General features: G+C 42.3%; 1 protein-coding gene across 4 annotated transcripts in view; it reads right to left on the reverse strand.

Annotated features, from left to right (window-relative positions):
• Positions 1–26,383, reverse strand: part of OSBPL8 (oxysterol binding protein like 8) — a 423,538-nt gene that overhangs the window by 274,514 nt on the left and 122,641 nt on the right. For all 4 annotated transcript variants that reach the window (XM_073560013.1, XM_073560011.1, XM_073560012.1 and 1 more), the window contains one exon: positions 15,993–16,097. In XM_073560013.1, the coding sequence (XP_073416114.1) occupies positions 15,993–16,034 (42 nt within the window). In that variant the 5' untranslated portion in view covers positions 16,035–16,097. The remainder of the gene's footprint in view (positions 1–15,992; positions 16,098–26,383) is intronic.

Raw genomic sequence — 26,383 nt, forward strand, 5'->3', positions numbered from 1 at the left:
AGAATTATGTGGCATTTAAAACACAATCCTCATGTTTAGTATTGTACACTGTTAAGTGTAAGCTCTCCCAATATGTCAGAGAATGTCTTAAGGGTCCCGTTACACGCTTCAATGTCCCAGCGATCCCACCAACAATCCGACGTGGATGGGATCGTTGGGACATAGTTAGCTGATAGCTGGTGAGCTGTCACATAGGCAGACCCACCAGCGATCAGGACCAGCGAGAACGCTGGTATCCAGGGTAAACAATGGGTATCTAAGCGCCGCTGTTTGTTTGCAAGTGCTCATTCTTCTCCTTCCTCTAGTCTAAAACATGGCGAGTGCAGTTAACACCTTAACATCCAATGACGCCTCCCCGTTTGGTGTGGGCTCCGCCGATGAGCTAGCACCTTTTCCCGGAAATGACAGCTGATCTGATCAGCTGACATGTTCCCCTAACAAAAATATACAAAATAATGTGGTAAAGGAGATTGCTGACCAATGTACAGTGCCTTCCAGAAAAAAATAGTCCAATATGTAAGGAAAAACCTTCAGGCACTGATTTCATGCATAAACTGGTAATTTATTAGAAAGTTCCAATGGCTTACATGACAGCAAAATCAGTCAACGTTTTGGCAAAAAAAAGTCTTATTCACGATTTATCTAAACAAAGAAAATAATATAACTAAGTACATGTTATACACAATATTAGCAATAAGTAAATGATAATATCAAAAATCAAAAAATAAAGATATTCCAGATATATCAGACATCATGATATTTGAAACAAGAATCCTCTATTCTCAAGGACCAACATCTAAAAAAATAGGTATTAGACCTACTGGTAATGAGGTTTCCAGGAGTCCATCCTGACAGCACCATGGAGGACGTCCTCCTCCTCCTTACAGGGACAGGAAAGCACACGAGGGGTTAAAAGGTCCCATCCCACCCCCTTTCCCTCAGTGATTTAACAAGTACCACAGCGTGGATAATGCAATAACACTTTAATGATACTATCATATTACAGCATATGACATAACATTACATAATATAACATAACAGGGAGGGAACTACCCGTGCTGTCAGGATGGACTCCTGGAAACATCATTACCGGTAGATCTAATACCTATTTTCCAGGAAGTCTACCTGACAGCACCATGGAGAGTACCAAAGCACCTCCTCAGGGTGGGATTACCGTTTGGAGAACCTTTCTCCCAAATGCGGTATGTTGACCTGATAGCACATCAAGCTTGTAGTGCTTGCAAAATGTATTAAGACTGGCCCAGGTTGCTGCTCTACAGATCTGATCAACCGAGGCGCCCGCTCGCTCGGCCCAAGAGGCCGATACTGCCCTTGTAGAGTGGGCCTTTAACATATCTGGCGGGTTGGCGCCTTCGGATTGGTAGGCGTCTGAAATTACTGAGGTAATCCATCTTGCAATGGATGCCTTAGAGGCTTTTTTCCCCTTGTTCTTACCCCCAAAAAGGATGAACAGATTTGAGCCAATACGCCAACTGTTGGTGGCCTCAAGGTAGTTTATAACTGCCTGTCTCACATCTAATGAGTGGAGACGCTGTTCCTTTCCATTACGGGGATTGTCGCAGAAGGATGGTAACACTACCTCCTGGTTTATATTTTAGTAAGAGGCTACCTTTGGGATAAATGCCGGATCTAATCTCAGGATTATATGGTCTTCTCTAATCTGGAGATATGGATCTTTGGTGGACAGAACCTGGAGTTCCCCTATTCTCTTGGTCGTGGTAATGGCTACAAGGAAGGCCGCTTTCCAAGTGAGAGTTGAGATAGTCATCCTTTCACTGGGGACATAGGGGTCCCTACATAGGGATCTGAGGACCAGGTTAAGGTCCCAAGGTGGGGTGAGCTGCCAAATCCTGGGGCAAAGATGTTGCGTGGCCCTTATGAATCTTATAACCCAAGGAGAGGCTAGCGGATAATCAAAGAAGGAGCTCAAGGCCGAAATCTGGACCTTTAAGGTGCTGGGTTTAAACCCCTTATTATACGCCAACTGTTGGAAATCTAGGACACTAGGGAGGTCAGGGGTACCTGCCACGAGGTCGGACCTGCCACCGTCCAGACAGAATCTCTTCCATATTTTCCGGTAGATTGCAGCTGTAACCGGTTTCCTGCTGGCCAGTAGGGTAGATATGACCTGATCTGATAAGCCTTTTGCCTTCTGGATGTCCCTTTCAGAATCTAAGCCGAGAGGTGGAGTCTTGCTGGATCTGGGTGACGGATCGGGCCCTGGTGGATGACATCTTTCTTCAGGGGTAGCTCGACTGGGCTTTCCACTGCCATGGCCCCTAGTAAGGAACTATCAGTATGGAACTATCATTAGCACCTTCGCACGGTCCTCGAGGATCTTCCTGAGTACCGTCGGTATGAGCACCACTGGTGGGAATGCGTACGAGAGGGGTTCTTCCCAAGCGTGACTCAGGGCGTCTACGCCGTCTGGGTGGTCCGCCGGGTTCAGGGAGTAGAATCTGGAGACCTTTGAGTATTTTCGATTTGCGAATAGATCTATTCTGGGGGTCCCCCAACGCTGACACAGTTGATGGAAGACCTCTTCGTTCAGCTCCCACTCTGTCGGCAGACCTGCTGTCTGCTTAGGTAGTCAGCTACCACGTTTTGGGAACCCTCCAGGTGGATTGCCATGATTGAGAGGACAGTTCCCTCTGCCCATGCGAATATTCGTTCTGCTAGTGCCTGGAGTGGTCGATGCCTGGGGCACCCCTGGTGCTTCAGGAATTAAACTGCTGTTATGTTGTCGGATAATATTCGAATATGTCGGTTCTTCACAACCGACCGGTTCCGTCGCAGGGCTTCCCAGACCGCATAGAGTTCCCTGAAGTTGGAGGATCTGCTTCTGATGTCTACTGGCCATTCTCCCTGGAAAATCTTACCACCTACGTGGGCTCCCCATCCCCACGTACTGGCGTCTGTGGTGACTACCACGTATGGAGAGGTTGTCCATAGCACGCACACCTGCAGGTTCCTGGGCTGTGTCCACCACCGTAGCCACCTTTTCACTGGTCCTGGCAGCGTTATGAGCTTGTCGAGTGAAGCCTGATGCCTGTCCCATCTTGCGAGGATTTACTTCTGTAAGGGTCTCGAATGGAACTGGGCCCATCTGACGCACGGCATGCAAGCCGTCATTAGGCCCAAAACCTCCATTGCCCCTCTTATGGAGGAGCGATGCTCGAGGAGGTCCTTGGCTCTGTTCTGAAACGTCCTTTGCTTCTTTCGTGGTAGTAGGGATATCCTGTTTCCTGAATCTAGGAGATCTCCCAGGAAAATCTTTCTGGTCTCAGGTCTGACTTCCGCTCGTTGATCACCCAGCCGAGGAACTCCAATATTGTAACTGTTCGACTTCTGTCGCGAATGAGCTTTTCTTCGGATCCTGCCACCAGAAGGAAGTTGTCTAAGTATGGTACAATGACGATACCCTGATTTCTCAGGTAGGCCACTACCTCCCCTACCAGCTTTGTGAATATTCGGGGGGCTGAAGCCAACCCGAATGTAAGGGATTAGAACTGAAAGTGGCAGGTCTGGGTCGGTAGACTTACTGCGAATCTTAGCAGTCTCTGGGATGAGGGATGGATCAGGACCTGACAGTACGCACTCTTCAGGTTGAGGGTACACATGACAGCATCCCTGTCTATTAGATGTATTGCCGACCGTATTGATTCTATCCAAAACCTCTTGTACGTGACCCAGGCATTCAGAGGTTTTAGGTTTATAATAGATCGGGCCTCGCCGGATGGTTTTGCAATGGAGAACAGGGAGGAGTAGTGACCCTTTCCCCTCTCTGACCGAGGAACTGGCACTATAACCTCTGACCTGAGCATGTCGTGTAGATCCGTCCACATGGCGGAGTCCACCGGGATTACGGTGGGGGCAATATATCTGTCGGGGGAGGGGAGCAGCATTCTATGCTGTAACCTTCTGCAATGGTTCTGAGGACCCACTGATTGTGGGTAACCCAGGCCCACTTTACTGCAAAGTGGCGAAGTCTTCCCCCGATACTCATGGCGTCGTTGCCTCCTAGATCTGGAGGTTGACGCAAAAAGGGAGCCCTTGCTTCTCCCACCCTGGCTGTGGGAGCTTCTATAGGAGCCCCTGTTGGACCTACCCTGGCTCCTAAAGTCGGTCTGTCTCCTAAAGAAGGGCACTCTCCGAAAAGGCTGGGGACGCTTAGGTTTTTACTCTGGGAAACCCTTATTTTTGTCGGACACAAGCTCTAAAATGCTGTCTAGGGCTGGTCCAAACACCCTTGTGCCTGAAAAGGGAATGGAGCATAGCTTCGCCTTTGAAGCGTTATCCCCCGACCAGGATTTAAGCCAGACCGCCCTCCGAGCCGCATTAGACAGGGAGCTGTTCCTGGCTGCGAACCTTACTGATTTGGCTGACGTATCTGACAGGAACACCGTGGCCGATATCATCAGAGGAAGGGATGCTAGGATCTCAGGGTTTTGTTAGTTAGGTGCTCTTCCAACTGCCTATCCATAAGAGTATGGACCTGGCCACCGAGGTGGCTGCTATGTTAGGTCTAATGAGGGCTGCCGCTGTCTCCTATGTTCTCTTTAATAGAACATCCACCTTCCTGTCCATCGGGTCCCGGAGACTTGATGAGTCCTCGAACGGAATGGCGGGTTTTTTTGGCGACCTTAGCTACGGGAACGTCGATCTTAGGAATCTCCTCCCACAATCGTGTTTCCTCAGGGTCAAAAGGTAGTCGGCTCTTAAAGTCACGGGACAACAAGAGTTGACGTACTGCCTCCTTCCACTCATCTAGGACCATTGTTTTAATGTGTTCACTTACAGGGAACACAGTCGGTCTCCGAGCCACCAGTCCCCCAAACATCAGGTCCTGTCTGAATTGCGGCTTAGGAACTTCTTCAATCTGCATAGTGTTCCTCACCGCCTGGACCAACTCGTCAGTGTCCTCTAGTCTGAACAGGTATTTCCTGTCCTGGTCCCGTCTGTCAGCCGGGATCTCTCCCTTTTCCTCAGGATCCGAGTCACGGAAGTCTGACCCTTCGATAGAGCTTGCTTCAGAGACTGGCTCTGCCTCCCACCTCGGCCGTTTGCGGCTTGGCCCCGGGCTGGGGGACTGCTGCCGTGCGAGGCTGGATCTGGAGACCTGGACTTCCTCCCGAATCAGGGATCGCATCTCTGCTAGGAGGGATGACTGCTCTTCTCTTATGACCCTTGATGTGCAGGGTCCACAGAGGGTTTTGATATGGGTGTCTGGCAGCTTTACCCTGCATACAGGGCATCTGACCGACTTAGATGTGGCCTTGGCCGGGTCCTTAGTCACTGTCGGGGGGGCTGCTGGGGTTCCCTTCTCCTATTGATATGATAGGGACAGTCGGGTCAGTTGTCCTGGGCTGCGGGGATGGCTGTGGGGAGGGCGGACTGCGCCAGGCGCACTTCCCCCTCCATCTGACGGCGCCTCTGGGTCCATTACAGCTGAATCTGCCAGGCAGCTGAGTTGCTGGAGCGCGCGCTGTTTCAAATCCGGCGCGTGACGTCACCGGCAGTGACGCGAGTCTTTTCGCGATAGCCCGGAAATCGCACCGGCCACTAGGCCCCACCTGCGCCTCTGAGGGCACTCTGTCTGTGGCGCCGGCACCGCCAGCTGCCTGTGGGGGACCGGCTTCCGACTGCCACGGCGGCCGCTGACTGGAGCCGAGAGCCTCCCATCGGGAGGAGTGGCTCCCTCCAGGAGCGTCGTCCTGCTCCTGTCCTTTGGGGCAGAGGGACTCCCCACCGGAGAGTTTCGGCCCCGGGCTTCTTTGACAGGGGGAATAATTGGACTGGCCGCACGATCCCCCTGAGCCCTGAGGAAAAGGGAGTGGGACGGTACCTTTTAACCTCTCGTGTGCTTTCCTGTCCCTGTAAGGAGGAGCACCATGTCCTCCATGGTGCTGTCAGGTGGACGTCCTGGAAATAAGAATTTCATGATTCATGTTGGAAAAAATATGACCAGCTATCAAAATTCCACCCTTATAATCTTATATAATGTGAATAGTAATTTAAGATAAAGCTTGAAATATCCAATATGCTATATTTTGGTCTCTGTATTGGCAGGTATAGTAGCTAAATAGAGAAAAAGAAAATTCACATGCATGTCAAGACTTACGGGGCATAGCCCGCGCTGGAAAATACCGGCGCATGCGCAGTAGCGATTATATGCTTTGCCCACAGTTGGGCAAAGCATACTGCGCAGGCGCCGGTGGCCTTTACAATGCGCAAGCGTGGAAACCAACCTTTTCTGTGCTATTCATAGATGAAAATTACATGCAGCAAGCCGAGAAGGGAGGGGGAGAAGGCGATTAAGCCACGCCCATCGGACCAGATTGCGGAGATTTGCATACATCCCCAACAAGATAAAAAAAGGTATTTATGCCTCAAAGGTGTGGGGTCGGGGGAGTTAAAAGCCCTAATAGAATCCTTATAGGATGTGCAATAGGGTGATATCTTTACATGATATCACGAAATATGGGTGACAGATTCCCTTTAAAGGGGAATCTTTTTTTCATCCGAGAACCGGTAAAAAGGTTTTCTATTAATGGTTTCCATACATGTGATTCATCATATGTTGTGTACTTTATTAAATGTCTATGCGGTCACAGATATGTGGGTGAGACCACCCAGTATATCCGAGACCGCATATCCCAACATAAATCCACAATTCAATGTAAAAGACTGATGTTAACAATCCCTGCATATTTTATCGCAGCCAATCAAAATATAGCTCAGTTACGGCTCCAAGTTATTGACTCTGTACCTATAGAATATTAGAATACTGAGATTAAAACAACGCGAGGCGTTTTGGATTTATACGCTCAATACTATGGAACCTTATGGTCTCAACAGAGAATATGAGATATTCTATCAATAAAGTTAGAGGAGTTGGTTTTGTGCTATTTTCCTCTCCCTCTTTGTATTATAACTATGGGTATGATTTATTTTTTATTCTTGATTAGTGATTTGTATTAATTTACATATCTTTATATTTTGCAGGTCAATTAACTGGTTGACAGGTATATATGGCAGCTCTTTGTTCACTTCTTTTTTCACTTTTTGCTATCACAGGATATCTTTAGGCACTAAGGTAATTTTCTGTTTCTCTATTTAGCTGCTATACCTGCCAATACAGAGACCAAAATATAGCATATTGGATATTGCAAGCTTTATCTTAAATTACTATTCACATTATATAAGATTATAAAGGTGGAATTTTGATAGCTGGTCATATTTTTCTAACATGAATCATGAAATTCTTATTTTTTTAGATGTTGGTCCTTGAGGATAGAGGATTCTTGTTTCAAATATCATGATATCTGATATATCTGGAATAATATCTTTATTTTTTTATATCATTTACTTATTGCTAATATTGTGTATAACATGTGCTTAGTTATATTATTTTCTTTATGTTTAGATATATTGTGAACAAGGCTTTTTTTGCCGAAACGTTGATTGATTTCGCTGTCATGTAAGCCAAGCGTATATGTCTAAACACATGAAATTTACTACATTGGAACTTTCTAATAAATTACCAGTTCATGCATGAAATAAGTGCCTGAAGGTTTTTCCTTACATATGTTCCCCTAACAGCCGTGGGTGAAATCGCGATTCACCCGCGGCTGTTAACATGTTAAATGCCGCTGTCAAACTCTGACAGCAGCATTTAACATGGACACGCAGGAAGCGCGTTGCTTCCTGCTCCCATCGGCGCCTGTGTCACAGGATTGCTGACAGGTTGGCATGACAACCCGGGGTCAGGAGAAGACCCCTGTGGATGACATTGCTGTATCGCTATGAGCGCCACCTAGTGGTCGGCGCTCATAGCAAGTGAGCATTTCTGATGCATAGTGCAGGGCTGCAGCCCTGCTCTATGTATCAGAGGCAATCAGACAGCTGTAGCTTCAAGTCTCCCATGGAGACTATTGAAGCAAGTAAAAAGTAAAACAAAAATGTTTTTAAACATATTAAAAAAATTAAAAAAAATATAAAATGTTCAAATCACCCCCCCTTTCGCCTCATTCAAAATAAAACAAAAATATTGTGTGGACAGGTGTCTTTTATACAGGTAATGAGTTCAAACAGGTGCAATTAAAATAGGTAATGAGTGCAGAGTAGGAGGGCTTCTTAAAGAAAAACTAACAGGTCTGTGAGAGACAGAATTCTTGATGGTTGGTAGGTGATCAAATACTCATTTCATGCAATAAAATGCAATTTATTTAAAAATCATACAATGTGATTTTCTGTTTTTTTTTACTTTTTTTTAAAAAATTACAGACGTCTCCATTCTTTGTAGGTAGAAAAACTTGCAAAATCAGCAGTGTATCAAATACTTAATTTCTACACTGTATGTATACATAGATTATCAAGTATCATGATGGCAAAAATAAAGCATGTAATAAAAGGAACCCACGTGATATGAGCGTTTTGCATTTAACTGCATGATTTATCAATTCACCATTAAAGGGGCTGTCCAGATTTATCACAAAAGTCTGCAGTCATTCTATGTGACTTAAGACTTATATATGCTCACATCGTTTGCAGGGAGCGGTGTCAGAATACTCCGCTGTCGGCATGGACACCGAGCAGTCATGTGACCGTAAGGCCACCTTAACACATCAGTGTCTCCAGCATAAGACAACGTGCCAGTCCAGAGAACAGCATAAGACAGAATGATGAGTGGTGACGTCATTGTTCATCATTCCGGCTCTAGCGCTGCTCTTGTGAGACCCGGCAGCTGTGAACTGCAGCAACCTTACTGGGACCTCCATTTGAATTATAGCAAACCAGTGGGGAATATATGTGTGAGAAATTGTCAGGGAGTGATTTTTGCAAATAAAGGACTTGTGTGTGTTTATTTCTCTTGACTAAGAGATTAGAAACCTCTCCATTACTAACCCCAGGACTTGATGCTAGAGCCATCTGCTGACATCAACCACACAATCCCATTACCTCGATTGCCACCCCTCCAGGGCAATGGAAAAGAGCCAGGGTTAAGCACCAAAATTGGAATATCTAACGGATGAGTCATTTCTGGGGAGGCTGAGGGCTGGTCTTATTACACTGGGAAGGGGCCAATATCAATGGATCTTCGCAGCCTATTATTATCAGCCTACCAGTTGTCTGCTTAGCCTTTGCTGTGTATTAAAAATAGCGGAAACCCCAAGTCATTTTTTTAAGGTCCTTCCATTTTCAATAACCAGTAAAGGCTAAGCAGACAGCTATGAGCTGATATTAATAGGCTGAGAAGCTCCATGATTATGGGGCCCTTCCCAGCATGATAAGATCAGCTCACAGCTGTCTGCATTCCCTTAGATGGTTATTAAAAATAAGGTGGCACCCCATGCCTATTTTTTTAATTTATGTACTTATTAGCCAAACATGTACAGTAAACTACACATGCACGTCACTAATTATCTATCTTGTGAACATCTATCTTTGCACAGCTAAAAGATAGAAATCTGTCATTTCTATTCTGCATTCAATTCCAGTACCTGTCACACAGATGCCACATGTATTGTACACTCAGATTGTTCACATGGACAGCACCGGTTCTGGTTTTACCAGTACCGGAAATATCAGGACGTGTGAAGGATGCCCAAGTATGCAATATGCATAGTTCTGGACAAGTTCCAGTTAGACATGCGTGGCTTAGCTCAATTAAATTCTGTATATATTGATATATAGGTTTGTTGGAAAAAAAATCAGTATAAGTTGTATTTTATTCATTGAAATTCCAAGAGTTTGTGCACATTTGAGTCCACTGGGAGGTTCTACTATTTACAGCAATTTTTGACAGTCTTCCCTGTATGACTGTGCATGCACTTACAGAGTCCCACAGGACTCATATGCATATAGACAGAGAAATTGCAATAATTAAAATACAAGCAAGAGTTTGTTCACAAAACCGTATTTTGAGTCCTAGCGCTATCCATTTAAAAAAAAGGCAGTGCAGATGAACATTTTTTTTCACTAATTGAATTTGTGTGATAAAATTGCAGCATGCGTGATTTCCTCTATGGAAAAAATTCAAGCCTATGACTGCAACAAAAATAAAAAATCTGATGCCACAGTATAACAGCCAATTTTTATGGATTCATTGTAATTCTGGAACACAGAAAACTGTAAATGGCCTTGTAAATAATTAAAAGCTGTTGCTGTAAGAAAAAAAACAGATTGTACACAGACTGCACATGGATGACAACTGAGAAAAAAAGTCTCACTTTTTTGGATGAAACGCTGAATGATTTTTTTTATATCGCTCGCCATGTCATGTGAAACTGCCCTTGAGCTGAAACATTTCCCACAAAGATATTTATCAATCTGATCTATAACGCCCTGCATGTATAGTAGAACAGATAAAACTGTCAACATGACAGGCTCATTTTAAGCTAGATATTCAAGGAACAATGTTTTAGGCAAACATAAAAATATGGATTAAGATGTGAAATAAAAATTCCTACACAACCGATTTATAATAAGTATATCTCTTGCCTTTCCATAAAGTGAAAGGGATTGCTGCCATAATGAATGTTCATTAACTGACAGCTTTCCCATAATCTGACATTTGCAGAGACTGCACATAATAATTTACTAGACCTGTTATGTTCTATACAAGTATTATAGGTCTAACATGTGACTACAGATTACGGTAAATAAAAACTGAAAATGACCAAATACGAGAATGTGGCTGTAGGGTAGACAGAACTTTGCCCTATCTCACTTTCATGAAACATAGGCCAAATGCTACAAACATTTTTATTAATTGTTGATTTCTTAGCCATGATATACAAAGCATAATTAACTGGAAAGTGGGGAAAAAGGGAACTTCATTTGCAATACAATTAAATGATGTAACTAAGGCTTACCTTAGTGGTTTAACATGCGTCAGTTCAGAACAAGTTCTGGTAATGCATACAGATGACCCACAACCTGGTTGCTATATCCCTGGCTATTTATACCCCACGTGCATCATTTGATAACAAGGATTCCAAGTGTAATACATCCCAACATTATTCATTTATAAACCGATAGTCCAGATCGCTAACGAAAGAAACTAATGTTCTAGCTTGCCAGTCACTAACTCGTGCCAACTTACTGACCCAGTTTCAGTCATGAACTCTGCAAGACATGACCCATTGTAGGAAACATTAAATAAGGATTTCTGGCACCCACAAAGAGTCACAATTACCATGCTAGAACATTTAGTTTATCCAACTCTTCAAAAAAGCTTACAACCTTCAATGTTCACGCTGCCACCTCAACACCATCGGAGCTACTGCAACCCCCAACCTACTGTCTCCTTCCCCATCATCCTGCAGAATGTAAGCCCCAAGGGCACGGTCCTGATCCCTCTGCACCAGTTACTTTGTTTACTGTAATTTCTATTTGTATTTTGATGTAACCCCTTCTTATGTACATATAAATATTAACCCCTTAACGACTGCCGATACACCTTTTAACGGCGGCACTTAAGGGTACTTACTGTATACCACAGCGCCAACTTTAACGGCGCTGAGGAATAAGGGCATAGCACCCCCAGAGTCAGAATTTCTCCAGGGTCTCGGCTGAGACCCTAGAGACAATGATTTGTTTCGGTTTTTACTGACCCCAGTGTTGCGATCGCCGTTATTAACGGTATAACAGCGATCCCCCCCAAAGAAAAGTCAAATTTTCCATTCAATATCTCTCTCCTCTGATGTGATCGCACATCAGAGGAGAGAAATAGGGTCCTCCAATCTCCCCGGTACCTCCGTTGTCCCTGCAGCCCCCCGTGAAATCTCCCGGGAGAAAATGAGACCTGCCGGCTGGCACCCGGCAACAATAGGAAATTTTTCCTATTGGTTCATTTTGAGCACTGTGATTGACCCTATCACAGTGATCAAAATAAAAAAAATTGTAACTCAAACCCCCCTTTATCACCCCCTTATAGTTAGCTTTTAAAAATAAATAAATACCGTAAAAATGTGTTTATTTCCATTTTTCCACTACGGTCAGAGTTGAGCTAAAGAGAGTTGGGCTAAAGTTAGGGTTAAAGTTGGGCTAAAGATAGATTTAGGCTGTGTGCCCACGTTGCGTTTTTGAAGCGTTTGTGCCGGATCAGACGCTTCAGACACGCTTAAAATAAGCTTCCCATTAAATTTAAGGCACTTTTGGCTTTTGGTGCCAATGCATGCGTTTTTTTCCGCTCAGAAAACGCTTAGCGGCTAAAAACGCAGCATGCTCATTTTCTGCTTAGCTCCGCGTTTTTAGCTATTTCCAATGTTCCCAGAAACCGCACGGAAAAAAAACGCATAAAAAAAGTGCGTTTTTTGCGCAAAAATCGAGCGGAAATAAAACGTGCGGTTTCTGGGAAGGAGTCCGGTTTTCTGAGCGTTTAAAAATGCTAATGTGGGCACAGAGCCTTAGGGTTGGGGCTAAAATTAGGGTTGGGCGAGGGTTAGGCTTGTGGTTATGGTTGGGATTATGGTTAGGGTTGGGGTTAGGGTTGGAGTTAGAATTGGGGGGTTCCACTGTTTAGGTACATCGGGGGTCTCCAAACGTGACATGGTGCCGCTATTAATTCCAGACAATTTTGCGTTCAAAAAGTAAAACGGTGCTCCCTCCCTTTTGAGCCCTGCCATGCACCAAAACAGTGGCTATTCCCCACATATGGGGTATCGGCGTACTCAGGAGAAATTGCACAACAAATTTTGTGGTCCATTTTCTCCTGATACCCTTGTGAAAATAAAAAAAAAAATTGGTTCCAAAGAAAAAATTTTGTGAAAAAAGCAAAATGTTCATTTTTTTCCTCACACATTGCTTTAGTTCTCATGAAGCACCTGTAGGGTTAATAAACTTCCTGAATGTGGTTTTAAGCACCTTGAGGGGTGCAGTTTTTAGAATGGTGTCACTTTTAGGTAGTTTATGTTATATTGACCCCCAAACTCACTTCAACTGTGAGGTGCTGCCTAAAAAAAAAATTTTGTTGGAAAAATAAATCGCTGGTCAACATTTAACACTTATAACGTCCTAACAAAAAAAAACTATGTTTCCAAAATTGTGCTAATGTAAAGTAGACATGTGGGAAATGTTTATTATTAATTATTTTGTGTGACATACAGTACAGATAAAAAGTTTGTTAACACCTTCTCATTCAAAGAGTTTTCTTTATTTTCATGACTATGAATATTGTAGATTCACTCTGAAGGCATCAAAACTCTGAATTAACACATGTGGAATTATATAATTAACAAAAAAGTGTGAAACAACTGAAAATACTGTATGTCTTATATTTTAGGTTCTTCAAAGTAGCCACCTTTTGCTTTGATTACTGCTTTGCACACTCTTGGCATTCTCTTGATGAGCTTCAAGAGGTAGTCACCGGAAATAGTTTTCACTTCACAGGTGTGCCCTGTCAGGTTTAATAAGTGGAATTTCTTGCCTTATAAATGGGGTTGGGACCATCAGTTGTGTTGTGCAGGAGTCTGGTGGATACACAGCTGATAGTCCGACTGAATAGACTGCTAGAATTTGTATTATGGCAAGAAAAAAGCAGCTAAGTAAAGAAGAACAAGTGGCAATCATTACTTTAAGAAATGAAGGTCAGTCAGAAAAATTGGGAAAACTTTGAAAGTGTCCCCAAGTGCAGTGGCAAAAACCATCAAGCGCTACAAAGAAACTGGCTCACATGAGGACCGCCCCAGGAAAGGAAGACCAAGAGTCACCTCTGCTGCGGAGGATAAGTTCATTCGAGTCACCAGCCTCAGAAATCGCAGGTTAACAGCAGCTCAGATTAGAGACCAGGTCAATGCCACACAGAGTTCTAGCAGCAGACACATCTCTACAACAACTGTTAAGAGGAGACTTTGTGCAGGAGGCCTTCATGGTAAAATAGATGCTAGGAAACCACTGCTATGGACAGGCAACAAGCAGAAGAGACTTGTTTGGGCTAAAGAACACAAGGAATGGACATTAGACCAGTGGAAATCTGTGCTTTGGTCTGATGAGTCCAAATTTGAGATCTTTGGATACAACCACCGTGTATTTGTGCGACGCAGAAAAGGTGAACGGATGGACTCTACATGCCTGGTTCCCACCGTGAAGCATGGAGGAGGAGGTGTGATGGTGTGGGGGTGCTTTGCTGGTGACACTGTTGGGGATTTATTCAAAATTGAAGGCATACTGAACCAGCATGGCTACCACAGCCTCTTGCAGCGGCATGCTATTCCATCCGGTTTGCGTTTAGTTGGACCAGCACTTATTTTTCAACAGGACAATGACCCCAAACACATCTCCAGGCTGTGTAAGGGCTGTTTGACCAAAAAGGAGAGTGATGGGGTGCTACGCCAGATGACCTGACCTCCACAGTCACCAGACCTGAACCCAATCGAGATGTTTTGGGGTGAGCCGGACTGCAGAGTGAAGGCAAAAGGGCCAACAAGTGCTAAGCATCTCTTTGAACTCCTTCAAGACTGTTGGAAGACCATTTCCAGTGACTACCTCTTGAAGCTCATCAAGAGAATGCCAAGAGTGTGCAAAGCAGTAATCAAAGCAAAAGGTGGCTACTTTGAAGAACCTAGAATATAAGACATATTTTCAGTTGTTTCACACTTTTTGTTAATTATATGATTCCACATGTGTTAATTCATAGTTTTGATGCCTTCAGAGTGAATCTATAATTTTCATAGTCATGAAAATCAAGAAAACTCTTTGAATGAGAAGGTGTGTCCAAACTTTTGGTCTGTACGGTATCTCTCTGATTTAAGGGTACAAAAATTAAAAGTTTGAAAATTGCAAAATTTTCAACATTTTTGCCAAATTTCCGTTTTTTCTTTCATAAATAAACGCAAGTCATATCGAAGAAATTTGACCACTATCATGAAGTACAGTATGTCACGAAAAAACAATCTCAGAATCAGTGGGATATGTTGAAGCGTTCCACAGCAATAACCTCATAAACTGACAGAATTGTAAAAATTGGTGTGTCATTAAGCTGCAAAATGGCTCTGCCACTAAAGGGTTAATATAGTACAGCAGATGAATCAGAGCAAAGATCTATAGCGCAGATTTATTAATGGGACGTGAACATGCACAAGGCAGTTAGAAGATGCCGCGAATCTTGCTCATTTGCTACAGGTTACAGCAGCTCTGTTATGGCTTGCGTTACACCACAGTATTTGTGCCATTTTCATTAGTAAATTTGCACTATATGTTTTTGAAAGGTCTAAGATGAGGGTAGAAACCTTCACCACTCCAGCTGTTATCAAACTACAAAACCCAGTGCTCCCTGACAGCCACAGCCAGAGAGAATGTGGAGAGTTGTAGTCTCACAGCAGTTCTTTGTTGATCACAGTCTGGGTTCTCTGAAGCCATGGATTCCTTGAGCCGTAATGATGGGTTCCCCCGAAAACAGCAACTGCGCAGCACAGGGTTATGCTAATAACAAACTGATTTCAATCTGCTCAAAGGAGAAGTTGAGAGCAAAATTCTAGCGCTGGACAAGGATATAGAATGCGTTACTAAACATGACACAATTTTTTTTAACGCACAATTTGTCATTAGGCTTTTTTCTAGAAGTAGAAACAAGCCGGGGTTTCCCTTCAGTAATAAAATGGGACTACCTGCTCTCACTATGATACAAACACTAGAACCAATAAAAAGGAATACAAATATTTGTTATTATTCTCAAGATTAAAAAAAATATATATCATCAAAACTATCTACATTTAGCAGTCTTAACATACGACCTGATCACTCATACACAAGTTACACTGCTAAAATCAATAGTCAGATGCATTAATGGAGAATCGCGTGAATACGGTATTTCACATATTAGGCATAAAGTCCCAAATTACAGCACAAGAGCATGCCAAGCCTGGGGCACTTTGTTTTCCTTGCCTGCATAAATTTTTTTTCGGATATTGATCATATCATTTGCTTGATCAATAACCAGTTGTAATTCAGACTTCAAATTAACTCACCGAAGTTTTCTCAGGTTCCACTTCTGAGCCGGCAGTCTCCATGCTGATGGCCGTCTCCTAATCTGCCGCCAGTTAGAGTTCTAACATTCCAAGGCTTTGGGTATCCTGTAACAATAAGATAGCGTGTCAGCGCCAGAGGCAGGCCAAGACGGCAAGAAGTGTCTGCTTCTGTGCCAAACAAGATGACATTTCATCAGAACTGTTCACTTCGTTAAGCAAATGGGGGAAAGGAAAAAAAAAAAGAAAAGAAAAAAAAAACAATCAGTAAAGCAACCAGTCACTGCTATGGAATGAAGCCGCGGCTGAGCTCCCATCAGCTCTTTAATAGAACATCTGCTGCTATGAAATCCCTTTCTCAAATACAGAGTGATTTGGAAGGCAATCCTCTCCGAGCAGTGGCAATAAATATTGCTTTCGCAGCACAGCAAAAAGAAACCTGCACTCTCTACACAGGATCTATTGGTTCCAGGTACAATCACAATGCTGGAGATAAAGGCAGCCCTACACAACACAGCTAACCGACAACGGACCTTTTCACTAGAGCTAGGTGGCACATGGGAGGCATATACATAGCGCTAACCGTGCCGGCTATAAAAAGCTACATTGGACATTTATAGAGGGACCAACATGCAACCAGGCTTCATATGCCAGCAGTAACGGACTCGTCCTAAAACAACAGCTGACACTCCCATTAAAGACTCACTAAAAATAAGCTTATTACATTTTTAGTTACCCCCAAAATAATGAATGCTAAACTTAAGCTAGGTCAGAGCACAAAAGACAATACGTGAATAACCATAACATTATAATCAGCTAGATGAAATAATGTTACCATGTTACAATAGCATCTGTAAAAGGGTGGGATAGCTTAGGCAGCAAGCGAACACTCCGCTCACAATTCGGAAGCAGGAAAAACACTGGTGAGAATAGAATTGTGATGGTTAGATGACTGGGTTAGAGCATCCCCGAAATTTAGGGCCTCATATACACAAGTGATCCAAAAACACGGAAGCAGTGAACCAGCAAGAGAGTCCCAGACAAAAGGCTGAACGATGTAAGTGCAAAGTGAAGACTAGCCCGTCTCCCGCAAGTTGCTGGCTATGACAGAAAGGTGTTCAAACGCTCCTATTCACCTACAATGGGCATTTCAGCATCAGAACTAGACCATGGAGCAATGGAAAATGGCGGCTTGGTCTGATGAATCACATCATATGGACCAATTGGTTGCAGGTACATCGCCTACCTGGTGACGGGATGGCACCAGGAGGCAAGTAAAGAAGAAAAAAAAAGTGTAATGTTTAGGGCAGTGTTCCCAAATCCAGTCCGCAAAAGCCTCCGAAAGGTCATGTTTTCTGGATTTTATTAGTATTGTAGAGGTAATGGAATCATCACTTGGGAAACACTAAGTAAATCCTGAAAACATGATCTGTTGTTGGCTCTTGAGGACTGGTGTTGTGCACCCCTTGTTTAGGGCAATGATTTGCTGCAAACAGTAAAGCGGCATTTCCTAATGGCAGCGAACTTTTTCAGCAGCAAAATGCACCCTGCCATACTGCAAACCATTTTAAAAAATGTTTTATGGAACATGTTAAGAGTTCACATTATTCAAGTCACTGTTTTTGCCTCCATATTCCCCAGATATCAATACAATTATCTGTGGGATAGGCTTAAAAAAAAAATACTACAGATGCAACCCGTGAAGGTATTCACAACAAACATGTCATAAGAGATCTGCTGCTAACCTCTTGGTGCTAGATACCACAGGACATCGTCAGAAGTCTTGTAGCGCACATGCCTCAATGGTTCAGCAGTTTAAGGGTATGTGCACACGCTGCGGATTCTGCTGCGGTTTTGCAGCATTTTTGGCCATGCGGATCCGCAGCAGTTCTGCAGACATGGTACAGTACCATGTTATCCTATAGGGTTTCAAAACCGCTGTGCTCACGCTGTGGTTTTTTACGCACGGTTTTGCTGCGGTTTACAATCCGCAGCATGTCAATTCTTTCTGCGGATTCCGCAGCGGTTTGGCACCTGTTCCATTGTCCAGGTGTCAAACCGCAGGGGAAAGCCGCAGGCAAATCCGCAGGAAAACCGCACGTCACTATCTGCGGTTTACCTGCCGATCCGCGTGGAAAAACCCGCAGGTGAATCCGCAGCGTGTGCACATAGCCTTAGAAGCACAGGGGGGCCTACAGAATATTAGGCAGTGCGACTATAAAAAAAAAAGATTCAGCAATAACAATACACAAAAGGTCTATTTATATCATCAATTCAATCAAAAACATCAAAATCCATGATATTATAAAAGAGCATGCCCCAGGACAGGGTCTCTTTCTAGGTTTACTTATATTAAAATTTATATAGTGGGCACAACTGAACAATACTGACAGTACGGAAACTGGTCAGTTACATAGCTGCCTATTTGGCACTGCGTCAGCAGGCATATTATGCAGCCTTCCTAAATAAAGATATTACTAAAAAAAAAAAAACTCATAAGGGCAAAAACACTTAAATATTTCTTTCCTATAGGAAGATATCCAATGATGCCATAATGAAGCTTGTCAATACAGCTGAATGAACAATACATCAGGAACAGCTTTTTCACTTAATTACCAAGCAAGTCAACTCCAACGCGCTCTGCTCTTGCCAAGGAAAAGCCTCCAACATAAATACAGATTGACAGAAAGCAAGCAAAATAGGAAAAATGGAGCCCTCCATTGCGCCTGATGCATCCATCCTACTTCTCATTATGTGGCTCTACGCCGTCAGTTGGAAACCCATGCCTGCTTAGCAAGGTGCACATCGAGATGGGGGTCATGCTGATCTTTTCAGGACATTTAGATCGCAATCATGTAATTAAATCATCACTCACCCATTATTGTATGAGGCTCTCAACACATAGACCATGAACTGGAGTACATTAATTGTGACCTCTTGCTTTTCACTTACAACCAAGAAAGCATTATCAGTATTTTAAAAAGAGAAATAAAATGGATTTACTACTTTTGTGGGGACAAGGCTACATTCCGTGAAAGATCAATTTATATTATATACGATATTATAATATCTAGTTTCAAATATATTTTGCTGTAAGCTTTGTAATTACATGGAAAAATAGTCAGAATTGAGAGTCCTCTGTGGTTGATACCTTTTAATGGCTAACTGAAAAGATGGTAACAAATTGCAAGCTTTCCAGACTACTCAGGTCTCTTCATCAGGCATAGACTAATACAAAATCTGAAGTATAAGGCTATGTGCACACGCTGAGGCTTTTTCTGCGGTTCCGCTGCGGTTTTGACCGCAGCAGAACTGCAGCAGTTCTGCAGACAGTGTACAGTAGCATGTTATGTCCACAAATTGAGAAAATAGATATCTGGCACCGTTGTGTGGAAAAATACCCTAGATGTCTGCACATATATTTTTCACATTAATAAAAAAAACACCTTAATCCCACTTTGAACAGGTGCTCAATCCCATGTTGAAAAAAACAGAACATTTCATTGTGAAGAGAAAGAAAAAAATAGGATGGCACTAACCGTTCATGTGAATCAAATCACTTTATTTCACATACACAAGGCATCTGAAAAGGCACGGGAGCAATGTGCTGGAAGACGGACAACAGCCGTTTCGCGCTCAATACGCTTCAACAGGTCCTGCTGAAGCGTATTGAGCGCGAAACGGCTGTTGTGTATGTGAAATAAAGTAGCATGTTATCCTATGGTATTTACATTCTGCTGGGCACATGCTGCAGATTTTTAACTGCGGAAAAGCTGCGGTTTTGAATCCACAGAAAGAATTGACATGTCAATTGTTTCTGCGGATTCTGCTGCAGTTTGCCACCTATTCCATTGTCCAGGTGGCAAACCGCAGGGCAAAACCACAGGTAAAACCACAGGTCATTTTACCTGCGGTTCCGCAGATAAGAACCCGCAGACCAATCCGCAGTGTGTGCACATAAGTGCAGGTGCCGGGCAGGTTACTAACGCTATTAACCTGCAGGCTTACCCCCTTATCTGCAGGTTAATAGCATTTTTTTTTTGCTGGTGACAGGTTCCCTTTAAACAATAAAATGGTTAGTGTGAGTGCTTCTTTAAGTATATACACACATTATATATATATATATATACACACACACACAAGGTGGTCCAAAGGTAGGTGGACAGAAAATAATAACATATGGATCTGTGAAACTGACTCAGTTGCCCTAAGCCCTCAGATTCCACCTTTCATTTTCCAAAGAGTCAGTGAAGAATGAAAAGTGGAATCTGATTGGTTGCTAAGGGCAACTGAGTCAGTTTCACAGATTCCTGTCCACCTACTTTTGGACCACCCTGTATATACTCATACTGCATTTTATTTTCAGGTACCTTTTGAGCAGGTTCACTCCAAAGACCACCTAAATACTCTTCATAAACTTCCTATTCATTTCCACTGAAAAACAACATTACTGTTCATGTGTCCAGGATTTTGAATGTTTAACTACTTCAGGTTTCAAAAAAAATTTAAAAAAAACAGGCAGTCATGATTGGAAAACTTCAGGTATTTTCCACTATAAAGCCCCTCCATATCAGAAAATAGAGGGCAATGTAAAGGCTTAAAAACACCCAGAAAATGCCAGGCATCTACAAAAACATTTTGTAAATGTTTTTGCCTCAAACTTTTAACATTTTATTAATTGCTTAATGGATTTAAAAAAAAAAAAAATCATCCCAAAAACTAACAGAAAATGTGGAAAGTTAAGGCCCTACAAAAACGTTATCTAAACACTTCAGGATCTGTTAAAAAATGTTAACAAAAATGCTTTTGGCTCAAAAAACACCAGTGTTCCCTGCAAGTGGCTTCCATTTAGAAAACAAAAAGTAATATGAACATAGCCTAACTGGGGCAAAGGTTCTGTTGGTGTTTATCTTGTGCAGAAAATGTACTGCAATGAGAGCTCAACAGTATAGCAGTTATTAGTATAGTATAAATGGTTCAGAACTCCTCAACCCAAGACTATAGAGTTTGGGTCAGGACACCCACAGGTGGTCCACGTATGGCCCATGAAACAGTGGTGTGGGAAACCAGCCTTTAATGACATTATAAGCATATATAAAGCTGTCGAGCTCAGATCAGGAGATCATCAGGCAGTCTATGCATTGTAGTCCGTACAAAGACCACCAAAAACAGATGTGTGAATCTGGTCTTACCCTGATCGTGAGGGCATTTATAGAAATACAATCCCCTTGATTGCATTCTTGACGGTAGCACAAACCCTGTTTACTCCAGAGAAGGGATTACTGACTGCATATAAGATGCAGTGAATGAGAAATGTTTTCTCATAAGAATACAGTGCAGGTTTACACTGGGTGATGACTGGGAACAAAGGTGGTAAACGTCACCTCAAAATCCAGATGAATATCGAATAAAGTTACAATATATATATAATAAATATTGCACAATAAGGGGAGATTCGGTATCCTGCACTGATTTTTAAACTCTGATGATACCCCCAAGGTATACCCCAAAAGGCCTACGGAGAAAAAAAAAAGAGAAAGTGCACCAGAAATCAATTATAACTCAACACCATCTAGGTTTCAAAGAAACCTGTATCTCCTAGGCAAGATATAGAGGACAAGGAAAACAAAAACATGGCAAAACAAAAGGTTAGATAAATGGTACCAATTTCTTATAAAACAGAAATCAAATGCCTGGGACCAAAGTTACAGTGAAGATGGTGAATAATTAGCAATGTATTTTTCTTTAACCCACAGATCTTATTCATTCCTTTAACATTTCCAAGAAAAGAGATTTCTACAACACAAGAGTACGAAGTTCAATTCATAAAAAAGTAAAGAGTTTTATATTTCTGCAGGTCTGATCTTTACATACACTGTCGGTAATGGCAATGGAAGTTACACAATACAATCCGTGACTTATAATTAACTAGCAATGACAGTACAAAGTTAGTGCACGAAATCAGTGATAGGACGTTCTACTGCAGAACACCCATTGGGAAAACTAGACAGCTGTATGGTCAGACAGTTCTGATAAATGATGTCCTACATGCTTTGTGGTTGTATGACAATACTGCTTCATCAATAGTAAACTGTTAGAAACCGAAGCAGCAGCTAAGTAGGAGTCTATGGCAACAGCTAAGGGGAATCTATCAGCAGGTTCTTGCTGGTCAGGCCATGTTCAAACTCAGTGTTTGGTCAGTATTTTCCCTCAGTACCTGTAAGCCAAAACCAGGAGTGGGTGATAAATACAGAAGTGGTGATGTGTTTCTATTATCCTTTTCTCTGATTGTTCCTCTCCTGGTTTTAGCTGACAAATACCGATGTGAGATCCTGACCAAACACTGAATATATCTACAATAAAAAGAGAGAAGAGCCAGCACTGCCAGTGGTCAGAACGCATAACATGAGGTGCATATGCACATATCTTACTGCATTCAAAATGAGACATTTAGCAAAATATTGATCAATATATTGAGCCACCCCGCCACGCCAAGGCAATCTCATATGGGGGGTCCTACTCTACATTTTTATTTATTCACTGTGCCATTGCGGCCTCCTAAATGTTTTAAAAGCAAGACCATATCAAATGCAATCCATACCTGAAGCATATCTGCATCACTCCCGTGCAGCCAGATGGTGCAGGTCCAGATAAAGGCCAACCAGGTCTGAACACAGACATCTCAGGTTTGACCTCCACACACTGCCTGACCAGCAAACACAGATGAAGGGCAATGCAGGCTCAGACATGGATGCAAAAATAAATAAAGCCTGGGGCAGGGCGGGGCTGCCTTGAGTGTGCACAGCAGCCTAGATCAATCACAATAAACACAGAAAAGATGGCGAACATGACCCAGCGTGCACGGCAACAGTGGTGGTCAGCCACAAAACCAATATGCAATAAAAAGAGAGAAGAGCCAGCACTGCCAGTGGTCAGAACGCATAACATGAGGTGCATATGCACATATCTTACTGCATTCAAAATGAGACATTTAGCAAAATATTGATCAATATATTGAGCCACCCCGCCATGCCAAGGCACAGTGAATAAATAAAAATGTAGAGTAGGACCCCCCATATGAGATTGCCTTGGCGTGGCGGGGTGGCTCAATATATTGATCAATATTTTGCTAAATGTCTCATTTTGAATGCAGTAAGATATGTGCATATGCACCTTATGTTATGCGTTCTGACCACTGGCAGTGCTGGCTCTTCTCTCTTTGAATTTATCTACAGTATGTGGCCTGAATCTGACAGCAGCATGATGTAGGGGCATAAATCTCAATTCCAGGAATTTATCAAACTTTTTTTTTTTTATTAGCAGGAGACTATAACTAGAGGACTAGTTTCTCGTGCCATGTAGACCTCCTACTCTGTTTAACCTTGCCCCTCCAGAGATTAGCAGCTTTCAGTGGATGTACAATGGAAGAGGTGTGGACTGGACTGTCACGTTCCTACCCCTGAAGACACCAATCGTGTTGGGATGTGTACTATGTCCTGTGTCTTTTGTATATACTGTGTCACGTGATGATTGCCAATGTATAGCCCCTTAGTGACGGAACTAATTTTCACCTTAATGACCAGGCCGAGTTTTAGAAATCTGCCCAGTGTCACTTTATGTGGTAATAACTCTGGAACGCTTCATCAGATCTCATTGACTCGGAGACTGCTCTTTGTGACATATCCTACTTCATCTTAGTGGTAAAATTTTTTCAATATGACTTGCGTTTGTGAAAATTTAGCAATTTTAGCAAAATTGAAAAAAAAAATTACAATTTTCAAAGCGTTCAATGTTTATATTCTAATTAATAAATAACTTTTCCTATATATATCCGCATCATTTTTCAAACGTCATTTTATTTTGTTAGGCTGTTAGAGGGATTAAAAGTTTAGTAGCAATTTCTCATTTTTTCAACAAATTCACAAAACCTGTTTGTTTAGGGTCCTATTCAAATTTCAATGGACTTTGAGGGGCCCATGTATTGTCAACTCCCCAAAAGGGATACCATTTAAAAAACTACCAAATTCTTCAAAACTGTTGTCAGTAATTTTTTTCACCTTTGAAAAGGTATGGACTACGACTATACTGATTATTATTTTTTTTTCATCTGTTCCATTTGTGAGACGTCTCTAAATATTTTTTTTATGCCAATTATTTGGTTACTAATACTCCCATGAGACTCTCTCTCCCTACCCCTATAGTTTTTATGCCAATTATTTGGTTACTAATACTCCCATGAGACTCACTCTCCCTACCCCTATAGTTTTTATGCCAGTTATTTGGTTACTAATATTCCCATGAGACTCACTCTCCCTACCTCTATACTCATGTGTTGACCCCAGACTCCAAACACCTGATGTTTTCTTTTTTTTACTAATTTTGTTGTCTCTAGAAATGTATTACATGTTATTGCCTTTTTTAGTTTTCAAATATTTTATTCATTTATATTATAATAGGAAAGGTAAGGTGAGAATGGGGAAACAGGAGAAAAAAATGGGACAATGGGGAGGGTGGGATATATGAAGAAATAATACAGAAAGCAGTATACAGTGCCTTGCAAAAGTATTCGGCCCCCTGGAACTTTTCAACCTTTTCCCACATATAATGCTTCAAGCATAAAGATACCAAATGTAAATTTTTGGTGAAGAATCAACAAGTGGGACACAATTGTGAAGTTGAATGAAATTTATTGGTTATTTTAAATTTTTGGGAAATTCAAAAACTGAAAAGTGGGGCGTGCCATATTATTCGGCCCCTTTAACTTAATACTTTGTTGCACCACCTTTTGCTGCGATTGCAGCTGCAAGTTGCTTGGGGAATGTCTCTATCAGTTTTGTACATCGAGAGACTGAAATTCTCGCCCATTCTTCCTTGGCAAACAGCTCGAGCTCAGTGAGGTTGGATGGAGATAGTTTGTGAACAGCAGTTTTCAGCTCTTTCCACAGATTCTCGATTGGATTCAGGTCTGGACTTTGACTTGGCCATTCTAACACCTGGATACGTTTATTTGTGAACCATTCCATTGTAGATTTTGCTTTATGTTTGGGATCATTGTCTTGTTGGAAGACAAATCTCCGTCCCAGTCTCAGGTCTTTTGCAGATTCCAACAGGTTTTCTTCAAGAATGGTCCTGTGTTTGGCTCCATCCATCTTCCCATCAATTTTAACCATCTTCCCTGTCCCTGCTGAAGAAAAGCAGGCCCAAACCATGATGCTGCCACCACCATGTTTGACAATGGGGATGGTGTGTTCAGGGTGATGAGCTGTGTTGCCTTTATGCCAAACATATCATTTGGCATTGTTGCCAAAAAGTTCAATTTTGGTTTCATTTGACCAGAGCACCTTCTTCCACATGTTTGGTGTGTCTCCCAGGTGGCTTGTTGCAAACTTTAAACAACACTTTTTATGGATATCTTTGAGAAATAGCATTCTTCTTGCCACTCTTTCATAAAGGCCGGATTTGTGCAATGTACGACTGATTGTTGTCCTATGGACAGACTGTCTCACCTCAGCTGTAGATCTCTGCAGTTCTTCCAGAGTGATCATGGGCCTCTTGGCTGCATCTCTGATCAGTCTTCTCCTTGTTTGACATGAAAGTTTAGATGGACGGCCGGGTCTTGGTAGATTTGCAGTGGTATGATACGCCTTACATTTCAATATGATCGCTTGCACAGTGTTCCTTGTGATGTTTAAAGTTTGGGAAATCATTCTGTATCCAAATCCGGCTTTAAACTTCTCCACAAAAGTATCACGGACCTGCCTGTTATGTTCCTTGGTCTTCATGATGTTCTCCGTGCTTCAAACAGAACCCTGAGACTATCACAGAGCAGGTGCCTTTATACGAAGACTTGATTACACTCAGGTGGATTATATTTATCATCATTAGTCATTTAGGACAACATTGGATCATTCAGAGATCCACAATGAACTTCTGGAGTGAGTTTGCTGCACTGAAAGTGAAGGGGCGGAAAAATATTGCATGCCCCACTTTTCAGTTTTTGAATTTCCACAAAAATTTAAAATAACCAATAAATTTCATTCAACTTCACAACTGTGTCCCAGTTGATTCTTCACCAAAAAATTACATTTGGTATCTTTATGTTTGAAACATGATATGTGGGAAAAGGTTGAAAAACTCCAGGGGGCCGAATACTTTCGCAAGGCACTGTATATAAATTGGATCAATCAGCATAAGAAACATTTTTGAAACAAGCTGATTATACAATTAACATTAAATCAGTTTAATCAGTTTTAATTGCCTATATATATATACTTTTACTGACAGACTAGCTGACTCCTTGTCTTCAGCTTTATATGAACTGCATATAGTATAATGGGCCCCAGATAGCCCTCCATACACTATAATGGACTCCACATAAAAAACAACTACTTACC

The sequence above is a fragment of the Dendrobates tinctorius genome, unplaced genomic scaffold, assembly GCF_039654945.1.
Source record: "Dendrobates tinctorius isolate UK_male_01 unplaced genomic scaffold, ASM3965494v1 ptg000290l, whole genome shotgun sequence".
NCBI lineage: Eukaryota > Metazoa > Chordata > Amphibia > Anura > Dendrobatidae > Dendrobates > Dendrobates tinctorius.